Source organism: Parambassis ranga, chromosome 16, assembly GCF_900634625.1.
Source record: "Parambassis ranga chromosome 16, fParRan2.1, whole genome shotgun sequence".
In the NCBI taxonomy this organism is placed as follows: Eukaryota; Metazoa; Chordata; class Actinopteri; family Ambassidae; genus Parambassis; species Parambassis ranga.
This window is the reverse complement of record NC_041036.1, coordinates 7,163,410-7,187,448: the sequence shown is the minus strand read 5'-3', so window position 1 is coordinate 7,187,448 and position 24,039 is coordinate 7,163,410. Positions and strand designations below refer to the sequence as shown.

Below are 24,039 nucleotides of genomic sequence, written 5' to 3'. Positions count from 1 at the left end.
TCATTTCATATATATATATTTCCCTCTGTATTTGAGCAGGAAGTGCATCTCCACTGACTGACAGCACAGACTAAATGAATGGGGAGAAAACACACTTACTCTGGTAAAGAATATAGCCTTTCCACTGTGAATAAGTGTATTGGTAAAGTTTACCAAAACAACTGTCAAAATACAAACAGTATAAATAAAACAGCAGCTAACTCTTGGCCGATGGGATCTGACTGCAGACATACTAAAATAAATGAAAGTTGTTAGTGTGGTAGACTGGAGAGAGGGGGGGTGCTCAGAGATTCAGCTGAGAGAACAGAGAAAGACGGAAGGAAAGCAGAAAGTGATTGACAGGAAACTGTCAGAAGAACATCTTTATAGACATGTGAAAAGGATAGAAGGAAACATGCAGGCATGTCAAGAAGGAAATAGCTGATGTTAAAGGAGACAAAAGACAGGGAAACATGACAGACGCAGAGCAAAGAGAGAGTCAGTAAAAGTCCCACTGTTAACTGCCAGTTTAAACAGTAATCTTATAGGGTGCAACTGCTGTCCAATGAGTTAACTAATACAGCTGTGAGTGTGCTGTCAGCTGTAAAGGCCCCCTGATAATGTACTGTACAGGTACTGAGGCCAAGACATGAAGCTAATGCAGACGATCTAAAAACTGCAGTCCCATTAGTGTCCAGCGGAGGCTGGCTCCAAAAGCGAGTCAATCCCTATAAAATCCTATGTCCAACTTTACAGCAGAAATAAGCATGTTTATACTGTATTATAAAGCATAGTTTTGGTCTCCAGAAAACCTTTGTTTGTGGTAACTGTAAGGAGGTGAAATTTTCAAACAGCTCCAGTGTCTGCACTGCAACTACTTGTTTAAATGCCAACCAGGCACATGCGAACACACACAAACTCCACTGCATTATTAGAAGGATGATGACAAATCTGAATATCACTGCTTCCTTTCTTGATTGAGCCAGGGAACAATTTCCCCAAGCAAATCTACATTTTGAGGGAAAACAGAGAATGCAATCAGGAGAAAATAGCAAAAACACACACCATGTAAAACCTCAAGGAAACAAAAACAAAAAAAAACACTCCCTGATTAAGAAATTAGTTTTTCACAAAGCAAATTCCACCCAGTGGGACGTTAAAGAACCCAAAGTCTTGCAATAGTTATTAAAATGAAATACAAAACCCTGTATTATCATTTTTTTTCCTTATATGCAATTTAATTAACAATGATATTTTAAAGCAAATGAGCCAGGGACAGCAAAGATAGAAAGTAAAAGGTAGTGTTATATAAGACAGAAGAGAAGGAAAAAACACAGGATATAAAACTGGAAATGAGTGAAATGGGGAAGCTTAACATCTTCATAACCAAGAGAGAGACAGAGAGGAAAACAACAACTGGATGAGAGGTCAGAAGCTGCAATGAAGGAATGGGATTGAAGGATGAGACAAGGGTTTGAAAGGTCCAACTGCTAAATCTCCTGGGACCTTTGTCTTTTTCTGAAACACATACACACTAATGCCTATCAAGAGACACTGAATGAGGGAAAAGAGACGGTAACGAGAAAAAAATATATCTATATAAAAATGGTACGAACTAGAGAGGTAAACTCTTCAGTCTAATCAATAAAAGATAATTACAAGAAAGCAGGTCTATAAAATTAAAGTGTTGTTAACGCCAATATCAATTTGGGCAGCCTCAGTGCCAAAGAAAAGTTGCAAAGGCCTCAATGTCTTTTATGAAACCTTGTTTTCCATCAACAACTTGAACACCAAGAGAAATGTAGAAATACAGATTGGTGTGGGTTACCGTAACCATGACCAGGCCAAACAAACCTCAAACCAGCCATAATGTGCGTCGACTTGATTTCAGATTTGCACATTTATTACCAATGTGGTTAATAAAGGCATTCACATTTAGGCTGTGTTTTACAGGATACAGGCAATCTGTTGACCAATCAATACATACCTATAACACAGCTAGTTTATGGCTAACTCACATGGCCTTTGGGTATATCAGAGATAGGATGCAGTCCAATTGTCAACATGGGCCTAGTAAATGTAAGTCAGAGGAAATGCAAGGCTTTCAGATTATGGCCTTTTAAAAAAATAAAAACACCAGCCCGGTGCAGTGAAAGGGATGACATCTGTCTTGTAAAAATCAGTTGAATGTGTGATAAATATTGCATTACTGTAAATGAGTTGTATTCACCGGCTGAATGGTTCATAATAGAGAAAATGCTAATAAAAAAAAAGCAGAGGCAGGAGCAAACACCCACACAAAAATTCAGACACGCAGATGTGCAGGGAATTGCATTGAAGATGAGCACTTGAATGAGCCACAATGAGGGGAAAGCTGAATCCTCAGAAAAGCCCCACGAGCCCCATTTCCAATGCAAAGTCCTGCAATCTATAGGAGAGGCTGTTGTGTGGGTGATAATATAGTAGCAGCCCCTCAGCCTCAGGCTGTTTGGAGAGACAACTGGCAAGTAAATACTTTAGCAGGGGGAAATAAACACACACCCATATGGTGTATGAGTGTTCCCAAAAAAAACAGGAATGTGTAAACCCTGCCGGTCAACATCAGGGTTTGTATGTTTATGTACAAACAAACAATCTAAATTAGGTTAGTCAAGATCATTCAGATATTTAATTAAAATAAATAATGTGTAGCTCCTAGTGTCTGGAGCAGCGACAGTTGTGTGTAATTGTGGCAGCTTTACTCTCAGACTAAACAGGTCAAGTTACAGGGCACACAGCATTTATCATGCAAAGCCACGGCTACTCCCCAGGAGGCCTTCTGGCCTCTGTGTGAATCAATCTGAAAACATATATGCGTGTGAGCATACAAGCGACTCGCTTGTGTGTTCATATAGGTGCAAATGTGGAGTGTGCATCGACATGTTTGTGTGCTGATCCTGAGGAGAAGCTTTGCTAAGATGGCACAGGGTGAGAGGACACTCTTGGATGAATGAATCCACACAAAATTAGTCCAAGCATAAACAATCATGATTGGTTTCAAGGTCATAAATTATTACAAGCAAGGGTTTGGAAAAGTGGAATGGCACATGCTCAGTGACCTGAAATGCATCAACAATCTTTGGAAACCAGCTTTTTTTTTTTCCTCACAAACATTAAGACAGAATAATTACACCATTCTAACAAGCAAAGCAGGAATGGATAAAAATGAAATTCTTAATTTGTTCCGGAAAACGGAGTAAACATATCAATCAACAAGAATAAGATGTAGATGTATGACACAAGAACTAAGTCACCTCAAGCTAAAAGTATAGAAAGTTTAAGAAACAACAGTCTTCTCTATTGTAATAAGTATGTATTGAAATCATCAATATCATGCTTTTCAAGTAACTGCTGTGTGAGAACTCCAATCCGAGTAACCAAGAAAAGGGAGGAGAAACTTGTTCTGGCCATGGCATAATTTGGTATTTTCATATTGTATGACATTTGGTTGGGTTTATGTTAACAGAGCATATGATTGTTTGACATCATCTAATAATGAGACAAATACAGCCACAAAAGAGTAAAGAAAAATGCACGTTCAGAAATATCAAACTCAGGCTACGTTTTTCTGACGCAGACTGGTCATTTTATTTTTCTTTGTTATAAAATTATAATAAACTGCCGTATTGTGGAAAGCCAATTTAAAAATGCATGTAAAAAAGAAACAGAAGAAGCCTGTGAACAGTACATGCCTGCAGAAAAAAGGCACAAAGCAGTTTAACTGCATGATTGAGCATCAACATTACCACCCACACCCATTCACAGAGACAAACTGGACATCATCTGGCATTCAAGAGCCAGCAGGTTTAAGATTGGTGCACCTAAATTAATCTGTGTAATCTGTGTTTTTGACATGCATAGACAGCGGCTCAAGTTTGGACAATAACCTGAGTCCAGTACGTGTGCGCACAGAGCTTTAATGGCTGTTACATATTGTATGTGATGAATAAGAAGGCAGATGCATAAGTATATCGTATGTACAATGCGAGCTGTGGGGGTCTCATTATGGAGCCTAAGCATCTATTCAGCCTGTTAATTTCACTGGCTGATTTTTTTTTTCCCTGCACAGCCTGAAGTGGCTCCACTGTGGCTCATCAGACCTTCTAAAAGACCTCCTCATTTAACCACAGTGCCCTATTTATTCTAAATAACATTCCTTTAAAAGCCAAGGATGCAGTGTGCACAAAGTGCATTAAATTGCTATGTATAACCCCCTTAGTTGGTTGAAATTAATTTATGGAACATTGAAAAAAATGTTGCTTCATTCTCATCTGAGCTGCTACCAATTAAAAGGACGGTTCAAGGCATGGTTCATTAAATTAGAGAAGAGAAGAAAGAGAAAAGGGGCAAATTGTTGAAAGGCTTTACTGGAAGAGGAGGCGATATTTCAAAATACATTTGGCTTGTTAAGACCGGGAATATTTTGTCTAGTCGATGATGAATAGAGCAGCTACTGCCTCTTTTGTTAAACCATGTTTGTTACATATTCTCTCATTGTCAGAATTTTATTTAAGACTACCTATCAACAAAATCCAGGCTCTTCAATAAAAATGAAACATTAAATAAATAAAAGTAGCATCTAATTGTGGTTTGGCCACTGCAATAGTAATGTAAAGGGACTAAATAAATCTGAACAGAACAAACCACAAAGTATACTACATATACTTTAAACCAGATGTATATAGATGCCACAGATAGGATTGTGGTACCACATCTGACACAAACACTTTGCTACATGAACTGTACATTGAACAATTTAATCGCATGTCTCAGCTATGCCTCACTGGTATTCTAGCAGTCAGGGAATGTACAGAAGCCTATATTGCACATGTGGCCTGATCCCCCCCACAGCGATATTCATTCTTTCCATATCCAGCTATCTGCCTGTTTGTTCACAGCACCTCAGAGGTTAAGGACTGCCCCGGGTGTACTCATGGACCGACCCACCATGCCCCATGCCTTACAGGGGTTGGCATCTTGCTGTGTAAATTTGCGTGCATCCATCATTCTTTGCACATATACCTATAGTGCGGTTGTAAGCCCTGGGCTTGTGTCACTCCAAATGCTGTGGGGTCAAATTTATTCTCGGGAATCTGCTGGTTCAGTAAAATTAAAATTTCAAAGTATAAACTGTATATGTACACACAAACAAAACTGCAGATAAATATCTGACAGACCACACACAAATACTAGCACAAGCAACAATGCACATGTTTTATTTACTTCAGCCTTTATTAGAAAATCACCTGACATCAAACATGACCTCTTTAGTACATCCTCCATCCCTGAAATTTCTCAAAGGTTGCCTCCTCGCTTCATGCTGTCATCCTTTTCCCACTGCCATCTTATTCCACTATGTGCATCACTCCTTAAATTTCACCTAAGGGTCTAAACATAAGGCACGCAAAGGCCAAAGATCATACTGTCATCTTGGATGACTTAATGTATATCAAGCACGTCTTTATACTTTAACATACCGAATCTAGAAGGAGCATCCACTGAGTAATGCTTTGAGATAGTGCCTGCATCTTCATCAGTATGTGTGCCTTCCTGCAAAGTTTCTCAAATGATTCTGTCACTTGTCACCCTGAAGGTACATGCGGAATGAACACCCTCTTTCACAGGGAGAGAATGTCATCTTTTATAACTGCAAGTATAAAGTATCTCAGTGGCTTGGTAATTTCCAGGTCAGTGCTTGTTTAACTAACACCAGCAAAAAGCCTCTGGAATCTCAACAGGGAGAATGTCAGAAAGCTTACAGGTGCTCCACAGGAGAGGACACAAAACTCTTTTCTGCCATTGCCCTTTTTTCTTTTTACAGTTGGGCATTATTATTAAATGATTTGGCATGTAAAAACTTCATGTTAAAGCCTTTCTGCTCTGTGTACACAGAGAGCACAGAGTGCAAATACAGTGATGTAATTTTGATGCCCAAGTTTGTTATGTCCACAGTGTTTTTGTCCAAGGGTGAATAGATCCAGGTCGATCTTGTTTCAGTGTCAGACCCTCTGCTTCCAACTAAAGATACTTGATAGGAACACAGCAGCTGCAATGCTAGCTGTTACGTACACACACACACACACACACACACACACACCTGCCACCTGAGTCAGTCTGTCTTTCAGGCTTCCTCACCTTCTTATACAGACACACAGTCAGCGGACATTAAGGCGTCCCTTTTTCCAAAGAAAAAATCTGTCACCCTAGTACAAACATGAAAGACAAATATGTCCCATAGAACCCAAAGTGGGTAATAGAGCCATAGCCAGAGAAAGAGATAATAGCATTACTGATCTTGTCTTTCATGTGACTAAGGCAGCTTGACTGAAATTGGGAGAGACAGACAGTGAGAGAGGGGTGGAGCAGCAGGTGCTGTGTGTGTGTCAGTGCAGGTGAACAGAGGGTCAGTGCAGTATTCTCCATATGCCATCTGTCAGATGAGCTACATCTCACAATGACATTTTCCAACATTCAGTAACAATATCTAACTAACCAAGAACCCAGTTCAATGCATTCACCAGCAGAGATCATTTTTGTCATAATATCTCATCAAACATGCCACTTATATATATATTTCCATATTTACACATATGTTATTCTGCATTGGGCTACCAGATGTTAAGGCAAGTTGAGACAATATATGTAGATTATGTATGCCAGTCTTATCCTGCCTAAGAGGAATCAGCTACAGAGATTCATGGCACTCAAGTGTTGTTGGGTTTTTTCTCCTTCCTATGCCTAATTGATCTGCACTCTGTTCCGCTCTGCCCTGCAGCCTTGCCCACAATGAGACTGCGAAAAAGTCCACTAACTTGGACAGGTGTAGAGCTGTCCCTTGATCAATCACAATTTGCATTTATAAAGTTTTATTTCTTTCAACATAAGTTCATTTAACTAACAAAACTTCAAAACCTCTGTCAACACAATTCAGCCCTGACCTAAGATTGACTCCCTCGTTTGCATGTTTCTCCAAATCTTTTTCTTCCCTCTCCACATCACTCTCTTTCTCTCTAGTAATGCAAGTCTTAATGAGGTGCTAATGACATTCACAGTCCTCTCCTGAATGAGATTACAGTGAATTATGTATAAAGCCTTTAAATCACTGCTTTAAAATTACACGACTGGGCCTTGTAGCAACATGATAGGCTTGTGTTTTTCTAAACTGACAGCACAGCGGTGGTGCTCATCTTGTTTTACAGACATTTTATGTCAAAATTATCTGCCATTATAACATACAAGGCAAAATAATTCAAATAAAGAAAACATTTTGAATGGTATATAATATATAGATAATATAACAGTATATCAAAATATCCTTTTGCCCCTGGAATCTAAAACTAATGACGAAAGAGAGAGAGAGAGAGAGCAATGACATGGCAAAAGGTGGAAAAATTAAGGTGAAAGATGGGAAAACTGGAGTCACCTAGAGAGTATGAGAGGGTGCAAAAGCAGAGAGCAGAAGATAAGTGGGAGAGAATGATAGACAGACAGAGGTAATGGTGTGACCTTGCGAAAGCCTGTCATCACCTGCTGGGAAAAAATTACCTGCAGGAGATAGCCCAAGTACATAACACAACATCTGAGAGCGGTCTCTCTACCCTCTAGCTTCTTCACTACCTCTTTAACTACTCCCAAATGACGAATATGTTACTTGCTTGAAATAACTAAACTCAATTAAAATGGAATAGAAATGACTCTGGTGGGTCCTCTACTTTCATTAATTGGGAACAAAATAACCTTTCTCTCATTTACTCCTACAATTCATCCATCTTTTTATCTGCTTCTTTCTTCCTTCCCCTCCTCTGCTGTAATTTGTCTTCATCACTCTCACACTATCTGTTTAGCTGCAAAATTCAATTAAACGCACCTTATTGCTTCAAAATTTGAAACGGTGCCACCAGTCACCAAGGTCATCAGTTTTGTTCACCAACACACATGCTGTCAATTTTCTCAGGATCATTTCAAAGAAGGTTTCCACAGTATTTGTGCAGGGTCTGTGTGTGCACATGTGTCGTCAACGTCAATTTAAAGACACTGCAAAGAGAACTTTTCTATTTCCAGTTGTGTCTTATGGCACTTTAACACTATGAATATTACCCATAACCTGAACATTTGGAGAATTTGTGGGGGGGGGGGGGGGGGGGGGGGGGGGTCAGTACTGCATTGCTTTCGCACTGTATTTGAAAAACTGCTGTAAAATACAATCTTCACCCATACATCATTAAAAAGAAGCACGCACCTTACAACTGGGTAAACACACTGAACTGGGCTGAGCAGTAATGACGAGAAATTCTGCCAATACACCACCTGGCAAGTCCAGTTAAAACACCCTTTCTCATGATTCTCTTCTGTTCTGCTCTAGAAAGTCCAAAAAAGGAGGAAAACAGCTCAGAGTTTGGCTGGGATCCTAGATCCATAGGCACGTAGGACTGTAGAAGAGAGAGAACTAGAGGAGTGTTGCCTATTAAGTGTACTTCCCAAAGCAAACACAAAAGTGATGTCAACAGTTGAAGAGTGAGACAGAGGAAATAGTGAAGCAGGTGTTAAAGCTGTAAGGCTTGAATTTCTGAATTTAATAAAGAGTAAGTGTGAGTGTCCAAGTCTGGGTTCGTCTTCATTTCACTCCTGTCACAACAGCAGCAAGAACTATCCTGGGAGGCTCAGATATAGCATACCACATGCCTGAAGGAGTAAAACACACACAAGCAACCTCACATGTATGGCGTTATCATGGGAAATAACTTCGTACCAAAGGGATCCTCTGGGGTTTGTTATTGATCAAGAATGCCCACTTTCCTTTGCTCATATTATCCGAGCATTGTAAACCTAAAATTCCCTGTTAAAATCTGCTTTGAAATACCACCAGAAAACATGGAAAAGGAGCAAAGAGAACTGAAATGAGGTGCAACTCTTGCTGGTTGGTCATTTGTTTTATACTAAAACTGTATTAATGTTGCTATGTTGCAATCAAAATTACAATCAGGTAAAAGCCACCAACAACTAATTCTAACCAACTCATCCCTTAATACACAACATACCAAATGAAAAGAATCCCACAAAAGCGCAAGATGAGCACTCCAATATGACTTCTAACACAAACGATGACATATAGAGTATGCACTAAGGCTCCCTGATCAATGATTCCTGGGACTACACACACACACGTACAAATAGTATGTCCAAAGCACCACAGACACCAGGTGATTCATCACAAGCTGAGGACAACATGACCTCCAAAACCTTTTAAAGAACCTCTGACCTCTTCAACGTGACCTTCTCTAAGGGTCATTGGAGATTTATCAAACAACATAATGAGCATTACAACCACCATCACTCACTAATGTTAGCTCTCTCATAGGAAAAACATAATATACAGGCCAAATAAAAATAACAACACCCTGTCAGCCTCCTGCTGCGGTCTCCCATCTCAACATATTTCACCATTTTCTTATTACAGCTGACAGCTGACACTGTCTCTCTCATTATCTTTACCTTTGTCTCCAATTCCCCATCCTTGTCTTTTCAAGATATTGTACCACACACATACTGTAAAGTCATTGCTGACAAAACATCAGCAATGTGATGTAGCTGCCAGTAGGTATATTGCAGGGATGGGCAACTGGCAGCCCACCTCCTCATTCAGTGGCCCATAAATAAATACAAAATTTTACATATGTTTTTGACATTTACGATCTTATCGAGGGAAAGCTGAAACAAGTTATGCATAACTGCAAGTACTTCTCCTTGGCCTTGGATGAGAGTACTGATGTGACAGATGTTTGCTAGATACTAATTTTTTGCAAAAACTATTCACTATTCATGTGAAGTGCTAAAATTTGTACTAAACTTGGTTTCTCTGCATGCCACCACTAGGGGCACAGACATTTTCAATTCCGTTAATGAAGTTGCGAGTGCGTATGGTGGCTTTAACAAGCTGTCAAGCTGTTGTTACGGTGGCGAACCTGTGATGCAGGGAAGACAGTCCAGTTTTACAGGGTTCCTCCAACGGAGCGGAGTGAACTGTCCTATACTGCACTGTATCATATATCAGGTAAGAAATTTTAATTTCCAGATATTGTTTAATACGCTGGAGAAATATAGGCTTAACTGAACTGTAAATGCAATCTGCATTTATCTATACAGGAGGGAGAGCCATTGCACTGAAGAAAAACTCCAGGGAATGCCAGCAATGTAACGGCAAGAGCCACCATGTTGAGCTTTAAAATTGGCCTTCAGTAAAGATATGGCTAACCTTATCCATCTTGAACAAATGGTTTTAATCCAAACCTACAGTTAAGTAGTGTCAGGCCCCAACCAAGAAGTAAAACCAAACCTAAGTCTCATTAATGCATTTTATGCAAAATAAACTGCAGAGTTGACAAAATCTGGAATTATTATTATTATACTAAAGTTACCGTCTTTTGAAATGTAAAGCCTCCTCCATCCTTTCCCAATTCGAGTGTCAGTAGCATCCAGATCTCTTAATAAGACACCAGTGTTTCCTGAGAAGTGTAAGAATCATATGACAAGTCCATCAAACCCCCTGCAGAGGGATTTAGCAACCCTTCATTCCATTAACGCACACACAACATAGAGATTCAGGGTAGGAAGCAAACTGGCAGATATTAATAACAACACGGCAAGACAAATATGCAACAGTTTAGACTATCAAATTGCATCCATAAATTCAACAACTTGTGGGGAGTTTTGTTTAATTAAGATTAATTGAGAGATGCCAATTAATCAGGAAAAAATCCAATTTTGAAGCTATTTTCAGTAACAGATGACCAGAAATGTATTAAAAATTTATTGAATTATTGAAACATCTTTCAATCATCGAATCGAAATGTCTTCCTGCCTCAAAGGCATGTCCGAACTCCTTCACTGTTCCCATGTGTAACATATGGGCCTATAATTTGGCTTTACTTTTCTTTAATATGATTGACTAGATTGTGGTTAAATTTTGCCCCTTTAGTGTATACACACCAATTTTAAAAAGGCATCAGCCTAACTTTTCCTGTCTATATATTATTTCCTACTTTTTAGTCTTATCTTAGTTATTCCTATAAAAACTGAAATGGCCAACATGACTGCAGTTATCCATATTGAGGGACTCAATATGGATAAGAGATTCTTTAAAGCCTCTCAACCAAACTAACCCAATCCCTTTACAGAAATGCAGAATTTAACTTGGGATTCAGCTACGGAAACCCAGTTACTTGCAACACACCAGGGTGAAAGGTCTCCCTTTATCTTCAATCCTATATTAACTTGGCCTCTTATGGCTTAAGTCCACAATCGGGGATCAGCGAAAAGGCAGGAGCCCAGTGGGGTGCCTTAAGAGCTCAGCAGTCTGAACAGATGAAAGGAGTAGTTGTTTGTGATTGCTGTTTAGGAAGACCTTATAAGGACAGCAACAAATGTGACAGGCTGTGATTAGGCAGCCATTTACTTAAGAGATCTTTCATGCACACACATGAAGAATATCAGTTTGTTTCCAGCAGACTCGAGTTTTTCCTCAATTTTAGAAGAAAGCCTGAAATGTTTTGCCATACATGTCTGTACAAGAATCTGTGCAAGTACAGATTACTAAACATTCCCACTTCATCTATAATTAAATGCAAATACAAACCAAACACTAACTTTGACCACAGTGAGGGTGTGTACTTTTGGTTGGTACAGCAGCTCACCGTCAGTTTGCCGAGCAAGTAAAACACACTAATGGATTTTGAAGTGCAGTGGTGCCACCGACACATAGTGTACCTATCCGATTCTATATATTTTTGTTGCTGTTGTTTTTGTCAACACCGACAAAAATGATGAATCGAGGATTGATAAACTCAAAACCTCAAGCAACATGCTGTGACCAGAGTCCCAACGCTGTGCTGAGCATGGAATCCAAAACCCAACGTGATGTTTGTGAGCTGAATTCAGCAACGCACATGCAATGTACATAATAGTACAGCATCTCAGAATTCAAATGGACTTCTATATATGACTAAATATATGAGCAGATAAGGCCTAAAGATGAAGAGGGATCGTCTTGAATGCAGAAACTGTCTAAAATTATCATCACAGCTCCTTACTGGTCCAGAGGTCTGCCAGCCCTATAATAATCTCCATCACTGGCACTCTCTGACTACATCCACAGGCAAGAAATGTCCGGGTTGCGCATGTGTGTAAATTTCTTGAGGGCATATTTAAATATAGTGGAGTCTGGCAGTTCAGCTGAACTAATGGTGCAACTTATGTTCACTTTTTGTGTCATTTCCAGTTACAGACAGTCACCCAAAAGCATGTGTACTTTATCTTAGGAGTAATTGTTGTTTATCAGCTCTAATTGTGGTGCATATATTTACTGCTCTTCACTGATCTTTAGTAACTCTGAAGGAAGTTGTTAGATGTGTCAGGCAAAATCCATGTCCAAATTTTAATCATGATCAGATAACAACACAACTTCAAACTTTACACTCCATTACAGGAACCACATGTGCTTTTCACTGACTGTGGAAACAATACCTGGTCTTTTAAAGCCAATAGAAACCAATAAATGTTGGTGAATTAGGGATTAGAGATTTAATATTAGGAGGAGATTACTTCAATTTCAGCATTCCTGGTGTAAAATTGGGTCTGACTGTTCGTCGAGGTTGAATGGCTTAACTTAAGCTGAGACAAAATGTACCAAAATTAAGTGTGACAGCAGGTAAATCATTTTAAAAGGATAAGTCTGTTTGAGCTGGAATGAGATAATGACCTCCAATTAACAGGTTAATGTTAATATGAGATCAACGCTAGAGCTAAACCTGAGAACTTCGAGGTAAAGCTTTGTTTGTGAGGCATCTATCTGCATCTATCTGCATCTCAAGCAGCTAATAAAAACAGTTAAGTAATGTTTACTGTTATTTATTCACAATGTAAAAGTCACTGTTAACCGCAACACTGATAGTGACTCAGAAGGAAATTAAATCTAAATAGAACAGGTTGAATACATGAGGTGCAAAGCGATGTTTTAATCAATAGCTCATACTGTATACATGACCTTAACAAAGCCAAGCAGTGGAATAGTAGTGCAGTGTTAAAGAAAGCAGATGCAATCTGAACAGCTCATAAACTGAAGTCGTTTCATTTTCAGTCCGTTAATCTAATCAACTGTAAAATGTAGTGAATACGATTCCGTCGTTAAAATACTGATATGTTGTATCTGTTATAAATCATAATAAATGGTACAACAAGGAGTACAGAAAGATAACATATAACAGATCACCTCTTCCCTCTAGACAAAGCACCATCTTTAGAAGGGAGAGTATGCTCAAGCAATGCAAAGCAAAACATGTTAAAACAAGGTCATGTATGGGCCAGCCTCAGCTCTGGTGTGATTCTCATACAGCCATGGGCTCAGTGAGGCAAACACAGGACACCTGAACTCAGCTACAATCTCTATAACTCCCCTTTATGTCAATGCCTTTCCCCCATCTGCATCTGTCAGTCTGTCTCTCCCTCTCTCTGACTATTTTTTGTGTCTGTGTGTCCCAGAAAATGTAGGCTAATGCCCTGTAGAACTGACAGATTAAATGCCAATCCCTGGGTTGTACCAAAACCAGCCCCAGGCATCAAGCTTTGTGTGTGTGTATGTGTGTGTGTGTCTCTGTCTGTTAGTGTGTGCAGTATGCATGTGTGAGTGTGTGCGTGTGTGTGTCCTGCCAGATACAAATCCATGCCTGTGTGTCTGCTGCGCTGGGTGAACACAGACATAAAACAACTGCCCTTAGTAAACAACTCTAAAGGTCACTGCAGATTTCAAATTGCTTATACCTCGTTGTCATGTCCTGATGAAAAGGAAACATTTCTGGCCTTAATGTCAGTTACTTTCATGTATCAGGTTATTTAAAACAACATGCTGTAAGGCAGCTCCATACATTACAAGCACTGTAGAAACAAAAACACTGGACCACACAGGAATGTCACAATTTTGACTGATATTTATGAATACATGTTTATGCGGTTGAGCGGTGCTCATGGTTTTCAGAGGTCACTCACCAATCCATTATTAATGCAGCAGGTCAGCTTTTGTTATTTAAAAGATTTGTCATCTGACAGACTACAGCTGCAGTTTGTATTCTAGAGAATTCTAGAGAAGGGACCGTGGATTGGAATAGTTTTGGGGTGGATTTCAAATTTAAAGATTACATTTGCTGAAAATGACCTTTTGCCTATGGTAAATATGTGGTCAAAAATCAATGACAGAACAGTTTTACTGGGCATCCTCAGATGTAGCTGTGGGCTAAAACACAGCCACCTGTAACATAAATTTACATGGCATGTAGAGTTTAAATGTGTTTAAGGTGTTATTTCTATGAGGTAACGCCTGATGAATAATGGCTATAAGACCACTGACAGGGCTGCTAACATTTCTGGCAGCATATACTTTACAATCAATGCAGCAAATTTTGTTAAAAAAAAAAACAAGGAGAGAGAACACTGAGATAAAGCCCCTGGCTACAGGCCGATCTAATACATATTCACCACCCAGCCTACACATCTGTTATAAATACACAGTATACACTTTGGACGTTTTCCAAGAGTTCATTCTGTGTGTTGTGTGTCCCTTTTCAATTAACATTAATGATTTTTTTTTTCTTATGGTTGGTTCATGAATATTAAAATTATATTGAAATGAATGTAAATATAATGTGGGAATTGGTTGTATTTGGAAAACAGAAGTACAGACCTCTGAGTTGGATTCTAATTCTCTAAGCATACATTCCCTTGATCATATGAATTAGTACAAACACCCAAGTTGAGAAACACACACACAAATACACAGCAGTTTAATCACATGCTGTAGAGCAACTGTTTCTTTAATGGATTCTACATTCATTGATTTGAGAGGTCTTTGACATTGAATTACACTATAGATTTTGGAATTTCAAAACACACGCATACCCAAATATCCATACTAATTGACTTTTTAGTATTCAGAAGTTACTCTATTAGCAGTTTATGCTTCTGAGTGAGAATTCCTGGCTGGAAGTATAAACATTAGGGCAAAATGCGACTCACCAGAAAGTATATCATCTCCTCTACAGCATGATTAACTCAACACTGTATGTTGACTAAAATGATACAGACCATAAGATACATCAACACTAAGCTCCCCTAAGCATCTTTGAGCCATACTCATAAATGTAGACCAAACTATAGATTTCACATAAATGGATTTCTGTATTGTCAAGCTTAGTCTCTGCATTCACGTGCAGGCTCCAAAGAAACCTCATGCATATCTGATAGTGTTCTCTCACAGGGAAACCCTTCACACACAACACTCTTTCACAAGCTTCCCGGGCATCCATCCACCCATCAACCCTCCAACACATATGCACAAACTCCTTATCCCACACACTTGGCATGGATGCCAGCTAAGCCCCAGTTCTCCAGAGGTAATAAACCATCTTTTCACTATGTCTCTCCAAACCATGATAGAAGACTGCTGAAAGCAACTGTGCTTCAATTTTAAACCCCTCAGCTCATTTACTATGACACTAATTGTTACCTATGCGACCAGTATGTTAGTGTGCTTTGTGAGTTAAGAACCAACCTACTAGCACCATGGAGGGCATTAAAAACAAACTGAACACTTGTGTTCTTGTCCTTGTATGGGGGTTTAATGACCACATTTACCTGTTTAACAATTCTTTTAGAGACAGGAGCCTTTAGAATAAAAGCTGCACTTTATAGACTTGTATAAGCTTATATAACATGTATGGACCCTGTTATTAATGAAGAGCATTTTACTTTTAGTAGAGCATTTTGTCTGGTATACATACCCTTTAGTTCACATGCAAACAGACGTTTATAATGTATATATAGACTTTAGAAAGCCAAACTGAGCTAGGAAGGCTTTTTTACATACACAGTGTTTTCAGTGTTTTGTCTACCATCTGTTTGAAAACTATTACCACCGTATCTCCTGTTAGTTTAGTACATACGCGCGCACACACACACACACACACATTAACAATGCTGTGTTTAAAATGTTGGGTTTCTTTTAACAGTGGCAGCATTTGCATAAAGCTTTATTTTGTTTTGCAATGTTTTAACTGAACCTAAAATGTGCAGGCACGACTGACACAGCCTATCTCTTTGTGTACTGGCTCTTCCTCATCTGCACCTGTGACTGTTTATGTCCTTATATTTGAATTGCATTAGTTGAAACTACTAGTGAGCTTTTAGAACTTAAAAGGGTGGTCTGGGTGGTCTTAGTTAACATTAACTTTGAGCTGTGACAAAGCATAACAGCACAGCTAATGGCAGCCTCGAAACCCACACATAAAACATTCAAGGTTAAAGTGACCTTGTCAAAACACTCATTTTAGGAAAAAAAAGGTAGAATAAATCCAAACATTAGTATTTCCAGACATGAGGTATAAATATGTGTGTGTGTGAATTCTAAGTGTGAGTTTGTGGTACCAGGAGGTGCCGGCATAACGACCAGCGTGTGACTGAGCGCGAGGCAGCCTGTGTGCCTGCCTCCTCCTCTCATTTTTTTCCTCCCTGTCGATCATATGAGCAGATGCCAAAAGAAAAATAAAAGCATGGAGGGGGAAAAAAGGAATGACAAGTGGGCATTTGGGTTCTCTCTGATCCGGTACCCCCTCATTTTATGTCTCCATCATGCAAGCAGCAAGTGATGAAAGGCAGAAAAAAAAACTTTTTATTCCCCCTGTGTGTGTGGGTGTGTGAGTGTGTGAGTGTATGTGTGAGTGTGTCCTTTGCAGTGAATAGAGCATTAATTGCATTAGCATTACAGCTGGGTGATTTCCAGTCAAAGAAATCTCTGGCATCAACATTTTCAACAAGTCTTGAAGTGTGTTATTATTTTGTGCATTTCGATTGACAAATTCTTTGTATATAAAAAAAAAAAATTTACAAGACAGAAAGAATGAAAGGAAAAGCGAGCATCAGGAGACGGCTGAAGTAGAAAGACAGGAAGATTGCACTGATCAAGTTGGCCGAGTGAAACTGTTCACCCTTGAAACTGTAATATTGCCTTATGATAAGTTACACCATTCAGATAATTCAGACAATCAAAGTGTAAAAAGTGACAGATGATAAATTGCAGCCTTTTCTTTTCAACCAAAATGCAAATCATCTGAAAGAGTGGAACAACTAGAAAGCCCACATTTTGTCATTGTGAGGCACTGCTGCAGCCACTAAGGTAGGAGAATTTTAATGTTCTTTCCCATGTTTTTCTAATACTTGTAAAAAGTCTTAGCGGTATGTGCCCACTTTCTACTAATACAACAACTGCACCTGTTAATTCTCAACATATTAACACAGATACTCAGTCTGTGGAACTGGAGACTGTTTAGTGATGATGTGATTTCTACTGTGGCTAGAAACAAATGAACCAAAATCATTGTCAAAATCTGTGAGTACTTGAATGGCCACTTGAGACTGGCTTCAGAAGGGAGGGCCCATCTTACCAGCACAAACAAACATGTTTGCAGCCTGGTACAGTAAATGATTTTGGTCTTTCTATCTAATTTTCTGTTTCATGATATCTTTATATATTCATATCAGTCTATGATTCTGGCATTCTCAGCAAGTGACCCTTGAAACTGTGCTCAGTAGCAAAATCCTGATTTGTTTTTTTTTTTACTTACAAAACCTGCCAAGTGGCTTAAACAAAAGCACATGCCAGCCAGGTGCATGTGTGTGTCCCTGATGGAAGGAAATTAATCAAAATGCAAAACAGTTTCTAGCTTAATTTCTCTATGTTTATGCAAATATCGGTGTGTTTTTCTCTCTTTATGTGTGTGTGTGTGTTACTGTGAGAGACCAGAGAAACAGTGAGTAGGTGGAAACTTACATGGGGGCAACAAGCTGACAAGATTTACCACACGTATGTGCACACACACATTTATGCATGAATGAGAAATAGCACCATAATTACTTTTTTGGCTGTGCAGGAGTAGAAAAAGCAGAATTTTTCCACTAACCAAAGATATTCCAGGATCGAGGTCACATGTGTTTCATATGGTGGATTTGTATTAATTAGTATAAAACTATGTAATTTTTCTTAATGGCTATATGTTAATGTCATATAATTTTGCAACAGGACTGAGTAATTTATTTTTATACTACATAACAATTTAGATATGCACATGATCTTATTATTACTTTTCAATTCCCATGAAAGCCACAAGCTCATTCCAGCTGACCAAATCAAATAAAATAACAAATAAGGGACTAGGTGTTTGAGTGTGTGTTTTTGTCATTACTTGATTGAGTTTCTGAAGTGGTCCTCTGCAGGGTTTTTCACAGTGCAGCTGTTGAGCAACCAAAGGTCTGCGTCTGCTGGGTCATCTAGAGGAAACAAAATATTATTACTTATTTCTGAGAATAGAATAGCAAGCATTGCATTCTAAAGCTGGAAAAAACCCAGATTCAGCAACATAAGACCAAATCAAGAAACTGTATAAGACAACAAAGCAGACAGCATCCTAAAAATGTATCAAAGTTATCACTGCAGCTAATGAATAATGCTGAGGCTCAGTTTCTGAAGGCCAGTAAACAGGGTACCAGATTGCATCTGTACTTGCCTAGTTTTACTGGGAAACAGTTAAGCAGAGTGTTTATGGTCTGTTTGTTTCGAATGCTCTGGCATGTCCTTATACTTCAGATTTCCTTTGCCTCAAACCAAATTAACCAACAATCTTAACTGTTTGGTACTTAAACTGTTTGTTTGGTTTGGTATTTAATGGCAATGTACCATAATTTAGTGATGTGCTTTTTAAATAAAAGCAGTTTTAGTAGTGACCTCAAACTACCTAAAAGATCTTATTCTGCTCCATACCATCTTTGACACAATCAGGTCTTTGTATTGGTTTATAAAACCTAATGGTTGTGACCTTGGCCATGGCACCCACAGAAATGGAGAGTTATACTCTATGCATGCAATTGTTCACAGTTAAAAATGATGATAACACGTGCATGTGTACATGTTAGCATCAATGACATGTTCAAACAGCACTAATCCATTCTGCTTTGTGACATTTACAGTAAGCATTTGAATGCATTTTGGATTGCACAGTGCACTTTAATGTACATTCACTCACTACAAATTGTCACAGTGCTCTCCAGCTCAGTCAAGCACTGCACATGAGGGGGTTGGAAGGAAACAGTCTGTTAAAGGTCCAGACTGGATGACTCACAGACCGTTTCCTGGGAGATGTCCGGAAAACTTCAGGGCAGCACCGCAAGTGCAAAAAAAGGCTTTTAGCTGATCATTTAAGGAAGTGCAATCAGCATGCTCACACACATACACGCACACAATCTACATGTTCCTCTGTGATGTTAAGCTCAGGTGCTACTCAATATGATGGTGGCAGGATTAGCATGGCACTGCCAGGAGACAAACACAAACTCATGTAGCTGTGGCACAACAGGGGTGGGGAGCTAGAAGCCTGATCCTTTACCCCACATTGAACCAGATATTTCACTTACAATACACTTCGCTGCTGCACTCAAGCATACACACCCCACACACACAGACTACGTTCCCTGCATTAGTTAACGTGATATACAGCCACAGTACTTTTCAATAAAACACTACAATTCTTCACTTTTACACAGAAACACACACAATATTTCTTTGCTAAGGGCCATCTGCCAAATTATTACTTCATAATAAGACAACAAAAAGTGAAAATGTTGTTCACTTCTCTGCAATCCATATTTACACTTTATTACATCTATTTGCCAACAGTTTGAAACACGAGGAGAAGTCTAATGTGACAAATCTTTACCACACTGTTAAATTCAGACAGAAACCATATCTTTTAAATATGACAATGCATGAGTTTGCAGCTTGAGTTGTGTTAGCTGACTGGATAAGACATAATGATGTCTCATCAAAACAAAATGACAGCTGTGTTTCATAAAAGCTCTAAAACAACATGAGTCACACTGGTAGGATATGAATCACATGTAGGGTTTAGGATTGTTGGGCTGGGATTTTGTGTGCTGTGGGGCACTGCCTTTTTTTGGGAAAAAAAATATCAATAGAAAGACTAAGAAAATACTGAGTAATTCTAAAACTAAATGTGTATGTGTGTAATGAGGAAATACATCACAATCTGCAAAAAAGAATAAAGAAAGAGATAGAGTAAGTTCAGCTGGCAAAAGGTGCTCATTATGCCTACCATTATTTGTCTAGCAACCAACACACACACACACACACTAATACACACACATGCAGGACTATAGTGGGAGTGGTCTCAGCTGTGTGGTTGCTGTCTGATGTCTGTCCCATGGGAGCCTTTCCAGACCAACAATAACAAGCCATCAATTTAACACACACACGCACGCACACCACACACACAAGAAACAAACATCTGCAAAACAATCCTAGAGTCAGCACTACCATAGCACAGAAATAAAGATTTAAAAAACAAAGAAAAAGCAGTAAAAACTATGCTGGGAAATACATATGCTGGTCAAAATGCTTACATGTTTTAAATTTAAAGATTTTTGAGAAAATGACTTGTCTATATAAGAACCCACTAATGTAGACGACATGGGGGACTTAAAGTAAGATTTTAAAGAATGTAGAAAATTGCAAAGCTGTTAACAGTTCCACGTAGTTCAAATCTAACTATAAAAGTTACATTTGTATTACAATGTAGATGGCTGATTGTTTGATGGTAGATGTACATTCTCGATGGCAGTTGGTTCTTCCTTTAAGTTTTCATCCAACTGGAAACTTATTAAACATAATTGTTATGATTTGTTTCACAAAAAACACACTGCTATGGCTGTCCATAGCTGCCAATATAATCTTCATGATGTCTTTTGATCAAAAACACGACTCTTATATGGAAGAAGTAGATCTCTGAGTGTAAAGAAGCAGACAACTCTGTCAAAGCACAAACAAGAGGGTGAACATTTCTGGGAACATCCAAAAACAATGAATAAGTCAGTCAGAATGCTCTCACATGGCTTGAGAAGTCTTGGTAGACTAGGCATTAAGACATACACACCACTGTACGCTGACAGTCTGGATTAGATTGACTTTTAATAGAACATTTTACTACTTTATCAGTCTGCATACATGTGTTTCTTTTTCAGTTGCTCTCAGATTGAGGAAGCACCCAGAGGTAACCTTCAGTGACACAGCATAAATCCCCACCACTTAAAGAAATGCTGCTATCAGATAATCTCTGGAATCTGTTATTTGCATAAAATTTGCATAGCCATGAGGGCTCAGCCAATGGCAGGCGAGTCATTTGCTTACTTTTTGCCTGCCAGGCCATCGGGTGAGAATTTATTAAAGCAGAGTGAGCACAAAGACTGTTGACTTGTCTTTTATCTGATGAAGAAAAGGCCCAGAGGGTAAAGTACACATTCTGTTGTATGTGTGTGAATGTGCTGTACAATGAGTGTCTACTAGCCCTGCATTAAACCTGCTTACAATGTGGAACATATAGGTATTCAGGGTGTGCAAGCTAGTGACAATATTTACTATATTACTATAGTCTGTAATTTTTGAAGATGTAGTGAAATATACAAAAAAGCCAAACACATAAAAGAAACCAAAATAAACAGTAACACAAAGAACCAACATATCTCTTTCTCGTCGCACAAGCACACTGTGTAATATTTCTTTCACCCCGTCTTAAGCCCCTGGATGAAAAGTCAGTTTTATCTTTTATCTGGTGTAAAAAACGTATTTCATTTGACAACAACAAATTGGTACTTTTGTTGTGTGTGTGTTTGTGAGTTTCTCTACTACAAAATAAAAGGTATTCCACCATTCTCCAACAGTTGACCCCACTATACAAAAAGAAATTGGCCTCTGCCTCTGGCTTGTGTGTGTGTCCCTAGCTACGCAGACTCAATTTGTTTCTATGTGTGTACATGTATAGAGGCTTGGATAGAGGTACACTTTCATTCTTTAAAAAAAATAAATTTAAAAAAAAAAAATCACCACTGACTGACCCAAATGACTAAATCGAATCCATGAGGTTATTCCTGTGTATGACTGTGTGTGTGTGCATGACCCTGTCTGTGTATGAGTGTTTGTGTGATATTCACCCTAAATTCACCCCACAACCAAATCATACAAGAAAGACAGGGTTATTGGAAATACAGCACCTGTGGTCAAAATGTGTGTGTGCGTGTGTGTACAAACAGGGTCATACATAACACATTTCAATCACACTACTCCCTATGGAGATGAAGGGGAAAAATGATGGGGGCAGGTGCATTATTCAACAAATAAGCATGGATGGAAGGATGGACAAAAGACTGAAAGAGTGAGAGCAAGGACCAGATGGCTGAGACTGTACATAAGAAAGAATTAAATGTAGGACAGTGACATGGAGAAGTGGCACTCTGAGAAAGGAATAGAAATAAGTGTGTGTAAAGTAGAGGGGGCTGGTGAATATATATATTCAAACCGCATTAAAGAATGCCCAACAACAGAAACAAAGATGAACAGAATCAAAGCCAGAATGGTTACAAATCCTGATACACATCTGTGTACACGTTATGTTTATGTGTGTTCACCTTTACATACTGTATAATTTGGCTAAATATTTTGTTTCAGAAATACTATCAAATGATAAATTCTGCTGTATTTGCAGATGTGGATTTGCCCACAGGTGTGTGCAGCACCCTGCAGAGGCAGAGATGAGGCTCAGCTGCTAGGTCAGAAAGCAGAGAAATCCACAAACAATAACAGGCAGACTGGGAATATGGTAATTTCCCCCATCTCCCTTATATCTGCTGTATGCAGATGTGCCAAATTACAGATAAAAACTGTGAACTGTAAATACAACTCACTTGTTTACTGTAAATAGACAAACAGCCACTATTTTTTTTTAACTTTATGCTTCAGACATACATTTGTTGCTGTGATAAGATGGATTAAGCTATGTCCAACGCTTAAAGTTGCCAGGTTGACCAACTCAGCAGCTGTGACAGAACTGACAGTTTTCCCTAGGTAAACAACATTCCAAAGAGTTAAAGAGCGAGATGCTTTTCACAGAGAAACATTAGGATGTCAAAAGTCAAGGGCATGGTGGGAGGAAGAGGAGCAGGTAATTTATACAGCTTAGTATGTATGTATACATATTTTAAAACACAAATTCCCCATGTACATGTTTCATCTTTTCCTGTCATTTCTCCACATTATCCACACGAAGGAGCTGCTTCTCTCGTGTCTCATTTAATTACGCTATACTAGAGCTGTAATCAGGCCTTAAAAGTTAGGCCCGGCCTAAACCCGAGAATTTTGGTTGACAGCTTTTTAAAGCCCAAATTCATTCAAATGTGTGCATGCACACAGCCCTTTTGCCTTTTGTCAAGAATGAGTTATTTATACATGTGTCAACATAATTTGTTCATGTGGGCTACAGGCCACTTGGAAGCTATACTTGGAAAGAAATAAAATGACATTGTAGTAATAATAATCGAAACGCATCACGACCACTGATTTACCACGCAAGCCCAAGCCCGACCTGAGACTGTGTAAAATGATAGAAATAAGCAAAGATCTTCAGCGTTACGCTCTATTACATCCACTCACTTTTATTTTTTCCTGCTTTTTTATGTCACGTCAGCCCCATTATTAACATCAGGTTAGTATTCCTTTTCGATCTCTTATCACATCATAAAATGACGTTGTCTTAACCTAATTAAAAAAAAGTACAGTTTGTCTTATTTTTGACCAAACTGATTTGGCTCAAGTGGTTTAGTTACAATGCCTTACGGAAACACATTCCTCTCCATAACCACACATAATTAAAGACGTTTGTACTGATATGACTGGAAATCCAAAATCTAAAACAGCAGTTTTGCTGCATGCTAGCACATTGTACTAGCTCCCATGACAACTGCTCTGCAAACAGATTTGTTTTCTTCCTGCCAGGAGAGTGCTTAGCATTTTTAGTTCTCACTGATTATAAAGAATCTTGCCTGTTTTTTTCAGGCAGTTCAAGGAAGTTCACTGCAGTCAGA

At 38.8% G+C, this 24,039-nt stretch overlaps 1 protein-coding gene across 2 annotated transcripts in view; it reads right to left on the bottom strand.

The window, feature by feature from the left end:
* cdkal1 (CDK5 regulatory subunit associated protein 1-like 1) overlaps positions 1-24,039 on the bottom strand; it is a 168,219-nt gene that overhangs the window by 123,129 nt on the left and 21,051 nt on the right. For both annotated transcript variants that reach the window (XM_028425708.1, XM_028425707.1), the window contains exon 4: positions 18,300-18,384. In XM_028425708.1, coding sequence (XP_028281509.1) covers positions 18,300-18,384 — 85 coding nt within the window. The remainder of the gene's footprint in view (positions 1-18,299; positions 18,385-24,039) is intronic.